The following is a 9475-nucleotide window of genomic DNA, read 5'->3' on the forward strand; positions in this document are numbered from 1 at the left end:
TTTATCAAGTCTCATACGAGTTTATCAGCTATAACAACGTGCAACTGAAAGGAAACGTTAAAGTTCCTAAAGCGCCTTGTTACAGTTCATCCGAGCTACCGAACTTCGTAAAGAATCTTAGTGCATTACATCCCCTTGGGGGCATTGGGTCGGTGGGAAGGAGATAATTAACTTTGAATGTCACTATAGAGCTTGTTTTCGCTACTTACATTAGGGACGTTATTTTTCTCATTTTCAAGGAATTTGTTTTTCAAGAAAAAATATTTGATCGACCAAACATTAAAAATATATTTTAGAAAAATAGTTTATATATATATATATATATATATATATATATATATATATATATTTCCCAAATTAAGTGTTCTCAATGATATCCGTTCCAAACCAAAGATAATGGTTTTGTTGTATCCAAATTCCAACGTCACAATGACATTTAAAAGATAGTGGTGGAACTAAAATTTTTACGAAAGAGTGTGAAAATGTTAGGTCAAATCTTGAACAAATATTTCGACCTAGTAATACTTTTTAGGTCGTGACTATTAGATTGTCGCATTGAGGATAATTAGGTCAATGAAAAATTGAAAACTCGCCAAATTAAAGGGGTTTTGATGATCTATTTAGTCAAGGTATTTCACAAAACATTAATTTCTAAAAACTAAACTATAACTTGGACCAAACCTCGCCATCTTTTCTGAAACACTGGCACAACAAAAGATTTGAACGTTTTGCGTAGTTATAAATTGATTTTCAGATTAATTTCTAGGGTTGAAAACATAATATAAATTTCTAGATTAATTTCTGCAAACAGAAAAAGCCATTTACTGCATTTTCTCCTTTTTTGAAATTGTTAATTAACAAAAGAGGGTAAAAAGTTATTATAGCTAAACTTTCTTATAATGTCATTATTCTTAGTAGGCAATTGGTCGTAGAAATCAAATATTTTTATTTAGAACTGGTGAAGCTAGAGTTTAATATAGAGTTGTGTTAGTTATACTTTTAACAATAAAAGAAGAGAGCATTTTTATTTGGAATTATGAAGATGGAGTTTGAGACCAGGTTATAAGTTATTTCTCAAATTTGGCATCTAGCTTTAAGTTGAATTTAAAATTTCAAGGTCAAATATTAATTTTTAAATATAGTGAAAAAATAAATTTGATATGAATATAACAAATACTGAGTAGAAAATAATAATCAAACACTAAAAAGAGTAAATTGATTTAACAACAACAAAAATAACTTTTGTATACTAGACATAGCACGATATTTTACCATAATAATTAATCATAAATTGATATAAGAATGCATATCACTTAATACTTATTTAATTAATAACAAATTATGCATAATTAACAATTGTTATAGCAAGAAAAGGGAAAAATATTTATTTAATTTTGTGATTTAGAGCGAATATATGCCTCATTAGAAAAACTTATGCATATATACACCATCGTCTAACAAATTATGCATATTCACCATTTTTTTAAATACCTATATTTACTGAACAAAAAGGAATAAATCTAAAACTGATCTTTTTTAATTCCTAGAATATCATGCAACTTTAAAAAAATTACCTCGCATTTTACCCCTCCAGACTCTATGCAACTGGAAAAAAAATCCAATCCGTCTTCACAATTAATAAATGAAATTGGGGCAGATTTGAATAAAAGACGAATTGATTTTTTTTTAGTTAGGTTGGGTCTCGAGAGGTAAATAAATGGATGAAATAATTTTTAAAGTCATGTCGTATTGTTTGAAATTAATTAAAAAAAAAATAATTTTAACTTGTTAGATAACGAGGGTATATATACACCATTTGTTAAATTACAGGGGTATATATATACATCATTTTTTCCAACGAGTGATATATTCGCTTGAAATGGCAAAAATAGAGGGGCATATATTTATCTCTTTTTCTGTTGTTATATAATATGTAGAAAATGAAAGGAGGTCATACTTATGTTTCTTTAAAATTTTCAGCAAGAGTAATAGCGTATATGAATGAATTTGATAGTGGATATGAATGAATTTAGATTATTGTTGACCATTTCTCCTAATAAGACCAGCTTCGTCAATGTTGAAAGTTTTTGGACGCTCTCATCGATGACAAAAGAAACATTTAGCATTTATAGCCTCTGTTAAGATTAGCATTTAGTGATGTAACTGTTCATTCAACTTCATTGATTTCATCCTCAATTAATTTATCATGATCTAATCATAAATTGACATTATGAGTGATAATTATGATGTGAGATTTATTATAACACTTTATTTATTCTAGCGATATGATCAAGTTATAAATTCTAGCAAAAGAAGGAACATCGCATCATATTCAGTTCATTCCAAAGCAAGTAAAAGTTCTTCTTTCAATGAATGATATATCCGCTTGAAATCGCAAAAATAGAGGACTATACATTTATCTCTTTTCTATTGTTATACATAATATGTAAAAAATGTGGAGGAGGTCGTATTTTATTTTTATGTTTCTTTGGAATTTTACCAAGAGTGATAGCTGACAAGAATGAATTCACATCACTATTGACCATTTCTCCTTATGAGATCAGCTTTGTTAATGTTGAAAGTTTTTTGACTCTCTCATCTATGAAAAAAGAACCATCTAGCATTTATAACCTGGTTAAGATTTGAACATTTGGTCATGTAACTTGTTCATTCAACTTGATGCCATCCTCAATTATTTCACCATAATGGCATAATCTAATCATAAATTGACATAAATGAGTGAGATGTGAGATTTACTATAACACCACTTAATCTAGTGATATGATCTAAGTTATAAATTCTCATCATCTTCATTTCATTCCAAAGCAAGTAAAGTTCTTCTTTCTTTCTTTCTTTCTTTCTTTCTTTCTCTCTCTCTCTCTCTTTACGGCATTTACAAAGATCCAAATGCTACCTGCAGATAAACTAAATGGAGAGAATAATGGAATAAAGCAAAAAAATTCAGAATCCGGTGAACAAAATAATGGATTAATCAATCAAGAAGACATGGAAAAGCTGGAACTAGAGGAACAAACTAGTTCTGAAACTGAGGTTTTTGACTTATCAAGAAAACACCCGGTATCTGATGAAGCCTCCCATCAACACCTAAATCAAAGCCACCCCACAAATCTTTATTGGCCAACTGAAATCGTTACTGAAATTCTCTCAAGGCTTCCAGTTAAATCACTCTTGCGATTCAAGTCTGTTTTAAAATCTTGGAGTTCTTTGATTTGTAGCCCTGAGTTTACCAAATATCATCTAAGTTTATCAGCTAATAATAACAAAGACTACACTAACCATAGTGTTTTGTGGAGGATAGCCCAACCAAAACTCAACCTTGAAGAAAGTCTTGTTATGGAGGAAACTAACTTGGATTATCACATGAAAAACTCTGGTATAGCTTGTGTGATTGAGGGTTCTGTAAATGGATTGATTTGTCTTGTAAATGAGGCAAAGGAATTGTTTCGATGGAACCCAGCAGTAACAAAGTATAAGAAGTTGCCTGATTTTAGTACTAAATTGAAGGATGATGGTCAATGCACATTTGGTTTTGGATATGATGATATTCATAATGATTATAAGGTACTGTGTATTTTTCTATTACTTGCTACCCACGTAACTTTCAAGAAATCAATATCTATAGCCTAAAGGACGATTCTTGGCGAACAGTACATTGTTCTCGGAGAGTGCCGCGGTTAATTGGTTAAGGTAAATTTGTAAATGAAAAGCTTTATTGGGCTACTAGTATTGATATAAAAAGTGGTTGGAGCATAACCTCTTTTCATTTGAGTAATGAGAAATGGAGAAAGGTAGAGCGACCTTATTATGGAGGAGAAGATAAATTTCTCGTGTTGGGAGTATTGGAAAGTAATCTATCTATGATTTCTAATAATTCGACTACTCACGTTGATGTGTGGGTTATGAAGGAGTGTGAGAATAAAGAATCTTGGAGAAAGATTTTTACTGTCAATTATTCTCTATATCCTGTGGATTATTTTTTTTCTCATTCTTTTTTTCTGTCAAAAAGACGTGAATTTTTGCTTATGCTTCATGATAAAATCATGATATACAATCCAAAGGATAACATAAGCAACTCTTTACATATTAATGAATTGGACTATGGTCTTTTGAAGGAATTCTTTCCAACCTTACTTTGTCCGCTTTCACAAAATGAACAAAGGAAACTACAAGATCCAAGGCGGCAAATATTGTGATTATTGCAACTGTGCAAGTGATGATTTCTATGAGTTCGATTTTATGTATTCTGCAAAGGACATATAAGGAGAACTTTACCCAGCATCTTCATGGAGATTTAATTTGACCTTTCTTTTCTACTATTTTCATAAATAATTTATTTTCTCATTGTTGCTAATAGATAATTAAATTCTATCGCTTTGTCCTTTTATTAATTTAGTTATTTGGTCAATGAAAGGTTGTATCTTCTTTCACTTTAGTAATAACAATAATATTAGCAAGAATGGGTGAATTAATAAGAGAAAGCAATAGAGGAAATATTTGACTGCTATGATTATGGAATAGATGCAAAAACTTGTGAACATAGAATTTTTGGAGAAGTGATAATTATTTTTTTATTTATTTATTTTTTCTCTCAAAAATAGATAAAGAAAAAACTTTAATCCAACAAGAAAGAGTAAAATACTTTGACACACATGATGTGGTTTCCTATGGAATCCAGCAATAAGAAAGTATAAGAAATTGTCTGATTTTAGAAGTAAATTGAAGGATGATGGTCAATGCACATTGTTAATAGAACTTTATTAACAGGAAGAAAGGCTAAGGTTTACAATATAATCTGAAAAGCCTGAAACTAACTAAACAAAAGTAGGCTATATATACATAGCCAATAACCTAAAGGTCCATAAACTAAAGGCCCAATAACATATGGGCTAACATCCCCCGTCAAACTCACAATGCAACAGCAATAAGCATTGAGAGTTTGTCACACAAAAAACGAAATCGAGACGCCGACTGAGCCTTCGTAAAAAGGTCAGCAATCTGCAAAGACGATGGAACAAAAGGAAGCGATATGGTCCCGAGCTGTAAATGATGACGGGTGAAGTGACAATCAATCTCAATGTGCTTCGTACGCTCATGAAAGACAGAATTCTTTGCAATTTGTACCGCACTTTTGTTATCATAATGCAGGGGAGTAGGCATAGAAATGTGAACCCCCATATCTGCAAGAAGCCAACGTAACCAAATAATCTCACATGTAGTCACAGCCATAGCACGATACTCAGCCTCCGTGGAAGATCTAGAGACAACATCTTGTTTCTTGCTCTTCCACGAGATTAAAGAGTCTCCAAGAAACACACAAAAACCAGTGGTGGATTTACGATCATTGCGATCTCCATCCCAATCAGCATCACTATAGGCTCGCAACTCGAGAGATGACGTCGAGGGAAACAAGAGATTCTGAAACTGAGTGCCACGAAGATACCTTAGAATATGAAGTACAGCTCCCCAGTGCACAGAAGTAGGAGCAGTAACAAACTGGCTAACAACATGAACTGCATGTGCTATATCTGGACGAGTAACCGTAAGATAAACCAAACTACCCACAATAGTCCGATAAAGACTCGGATCTGATAATGGAACACCATCACTAGGAGAGTAACGTGCATTGGTTTCAAGGGGAGTATCTACAGTCCTGTTGTCAGAAAGACGCGCCCGTGTAAACAAGTCAGATATATACTTAGTCTGAGAAAGAAGATACCCTTTCTTAGACTGAGCCACCTCAATACCCAGAAAATAACGCAGCAAGCCCAAGTCTTGCCTTGTATCGCTCAACAGACCCATCAGATTTTGTTTTTATCTTATACACCCATCGACAACCAATCGCATGCTTACCAGGTGGGAGAGTAACCAAATCCCATGTATGTGTATGGTGAAGAGCAGCAAGTTCCTCGGCCATAGCATTCTGCCAAAGAGGATCAGACACAGCCTCTCTATACGACTCAGGTTCAGACAAATGATGTATGTTTGCAATAAAGGAAGCAAATGAGGCTGAATATGTAGAATAGTAAAAATCTGGCAGTTTGGTGGACTTATAAGGTCGAGTAGACCTCCTCAGAGGTGGTGGGTCTCCAGTCTCAACAGTCGAAGGAGCAGACTCAGGCACAGGCGAGGCTGAAGCACTATCAGGTGACACACCAGATGGCATGGATGAATCCGGAACTGGAACCTCTATGTCAATCCCAAAGGGATCAATAAGCCGAATATCTGACTTTGTCACATCATGGGTTTTAGCTGGAATGGAATAAAAAGGAATATGTTCCAAAAAAGTGACATGTCGTGAAACATATAATTTCTGACTTACAGGATCATAGCAACGATAGCCTTTTTGTCCAATACCATACCCCAAAAACACACATATAGCTGATTTTGACCCTAACTTATTTCGTTCAACATGAGGACGAAGAACAAAGCAAGTACATCCAAAAACTCGTAATGCAGAATAATTCGGCGGGTGACCATATAGTTTCTCAAACGGAGACATCCCTGAAGTCAATGCAGTAGGAATACGATTAATCACATATACAGCAGTTAGAACTGCTTCTCCCCAAAAAATACTAGGAACCTCTGCAGACAAAAGTAAAGAGCGTGCTGTCTCAACAATATGACGATGTTTTCTTTCTGCCAGACCGTTCTGCTCAGGAGTGTCGGTACAAGATGACTGGTGTATGGTACCATCAGAGGCAAGTAACTGAGTGAAGTCATTAGAGGTATATTCACCCCCTAAGTCACACCTGAAACACTTTATCACAGCTGAATGTTGTGTTTTAACAAGGGCTCTAAAGTTGTTGTAAATGCCAAAGAAATCAGATCTGCGTTTCATAAGATACACCCAGGTATAACGAGTATAGTCATCTATAAACGAAACATAATAGGTCGATCCACCCTTAGTGGATACTGGCGCTGGTCCCCATACATCAGAATGAATAATGTCAAAAGGAGCAACAGAATAAGACACACTTTTATTAAACGGTAAGGCAGAAAATTTTGCCAGTTTACAACCACTACAATCTGAAATATCACTAGTGTTCACATGACCCAAAGCACCACTAGAGACCAAAAAACGTAAACGTGAAACTGACACATGTCCTAATCTGGAATGCCAAAGATAAAACTGAGAAGACAAAGGACTCAAACGAAAAGAAGATAAATCTATGCTAGAGGCAGCAACTACAGACACTGTGAGATTCTCCAAGACATAGAGTTCCCCCAACCTACGGCCGGTCCCAATCACCCTCTGAGTGTGTTGGTCCTGTATAACACAAACAGAATTAGAAAAAAACACCCAATTACCAGCCTTACACAACTGACTGACCGAAACAAGATTTAAAGCAAGTTTGGGAATGTAATAAACATCAGAGAGAACAATGTGAGGGGTAGTAACAGAACCAACACCCTCGACTGACATAGGTACAGCACTCGCGGACATAACAGAGATTGGTGAAATGGGTGACAAAGAACTAAACGATGACAAATGAGGGGACATGTGATGAGACGCACCAGAATCCAATATCCACAAGGAGGAAGGAATACCTGAGGTACTAGAAGAAATTGAACCCGAATGAGACATAGATGCTGACATGGCCGTAGGATTAGAAACGAAGAACTGTCTGAACTGTTCAAAAACCTGGGGATCCAACGCAGAAGGTGGCATAGTGCTAACAGACTCAACATCTACAGATGGTGCAGCAGCAGCAAACTGTGGAGGACGAGATGACCACGGAGGAGCACCAGAGGAGCGTGACGGAGACTTTTGCTGCCCATATTTCTGTTGCTGCCCAGATTGAGGCTGTTTGACCTTGTTAAGTAACAACGGACACTGAGCCTTCCAATGATTTTTCTGTTTGCAGAATGCACACTCATCAAATACAACTTTAGGAGATTGTCGAGTCTGAGTACGGGGTGGCCTAGACTGATCAGTTGAAGCAGCAAACACGACAGGAGTAGTAGTTACTTTAGACCCTTTATCCACTTGAGACTTGATACGAGTCTCCTCTGCAATCAGTTCATGAACCACAGAATCAACAGTAGGGAGGGGAGATCGATGAAGGATTGTTCCACGTAGGCCCTCAAAGTCAGAACGGAGTGCCATCAAAAACTGAACCAAGCGTTGCTCTTCCCGTCTAGCAATGTACGGCCCAAAACCTTTTAACTCTGCAGATTCAGTAAGTGCCAATTGATCCCACAAATCCGACATGGCAGCATAAAAATCTTGAATACTGAGATCATGCTGTTGAAGAGCACGGATATCATACTCCAACTGGTACTGCTTAGCAAAATTAGACTGAGTGTACAGTCTTTCCAAATGATCCCAGACCTCCTTTGCTGTGTCATACTTAGCCAATTGCATACCAATTGACTGAGTTACAGAATTGTTAATCCAAGTGATAATCTTGGAGTTATTAGTTTCCCATAAGTCCACCAACAAATCAAAATTTTCAGTTTTATCATCGATAGGTCTTGGTTTTACTCCAGTGATATAACCCCACATATTCTTCCCACGAAGAAAATTCTTCATGACATAACTCCAATAGGCATAGTTCTTACCATCTAATTGAGTACTAATGGACTGGAGAGAATCATCCTTTCCAGTCATTGTAAACACAGCAACACACAAACAATTCAAAAAACAAAAAAATGCAAAACCCTAGGTTGAACAATTCCGAACGAACAACAATGGCAGCAACCAAAAGAACGAAAGACGAACAACACCAGACAGCAAACGAAGACAGCAACAAATCAATCCAACCAAAAACCCAACGAAAACAGCAAACGAATACAGCAGCACCTCAAAAAAAAAAAAAAAATTCGGGGCTCCGCCCCGAACCCCGGACAGGGGCGCGCTGCCCCCCGTACCCCCCCAGCGAACTCACCGCGGAGTTCGATCCGCGCAATAGGTGCCTGCTACAAAATCTTCAACCAACAAATCAAAGGACATGGATCGAACTAGCTTTGATACCATGTTAATAGAACTTTATTAACAGGAAGAAAGGCTAAGGTTTACAATATAATCTGAAAAGCCTGAAACTAACTAAACAAAAGTAGGCTATATATACATAGCCAATAACCTAAAGGTCCATAAACTAAAGGCCCAATAACATATGGGCTAACACACATATGGTTTTGGATATCATGTATCCTTTCCGGACTTAACCGTGGCTAGCTAATGATTCCCCCATTTGGACAAATGATGACGTTCACTTGATTTTGCTAACTTTCTATTAACTTAGAGGAGTGATGTTGCTCTTCATTTCTAAGCTTTCAAGTTTCACACAATTGATTTTTAGTATCTATAGATTTTGTTCTATGTTAAATTATGTCATTTCGTCGTTATTTTTTCCTTCCTCGAAAGAAGAGAGGAACAATTAACATATTTGATTCTATAAGTTAAAGACAAGATATCAAACTTGGAAAAAAGAAACATTTTATAGCAAATCAA

At 35.8% G+C, this 9475-nt stretch overlaps 1 protein-coding gene across 1 annotated transcript; it reads left to right on the plus strand.

Annotated features, from left to right (window-relative positions):
- Nucleotides 1–2907: 2907 nt before the first annotated feature.
- LOC124894434 (F-box/kelch-repeat protein At3g23880-like) lies at nucleotides 2908–4281 on the plus strand. The gene is made up of 3 exons (XM_047405117.1): nucleotides 2908–3582; nucleotides 3644–3708; nucleotides 4134–4281. Exons 1-3 carry the CDS (start codon nucleotides 2908–2910, stop codon nucleotides 4279–4281), a joined length of 888 nt encoding a protein of 295 aa, XP_047261073.1.
- The last annotated feature ends 5194 nt before the right edge of the window (nucleotides 4282–9475 follow it).

This window comes from Capsicum annuum, unplaced genomic scaffold (genome assembly GCF_002878395.1).
Source record: "Capsicum annuum cultivar UCD-10X-F1 unplaced genomic scaffold, UCD10Xv1.1 ctg74059, whole genome shotgun sequence".
Taxonomy (NCBI): Eukaryota; Viridiplantae; Streptophyta; class Magnoliopsida; order Solanales; family Solanaceae; genus Capsicum; species Capsicum annuum.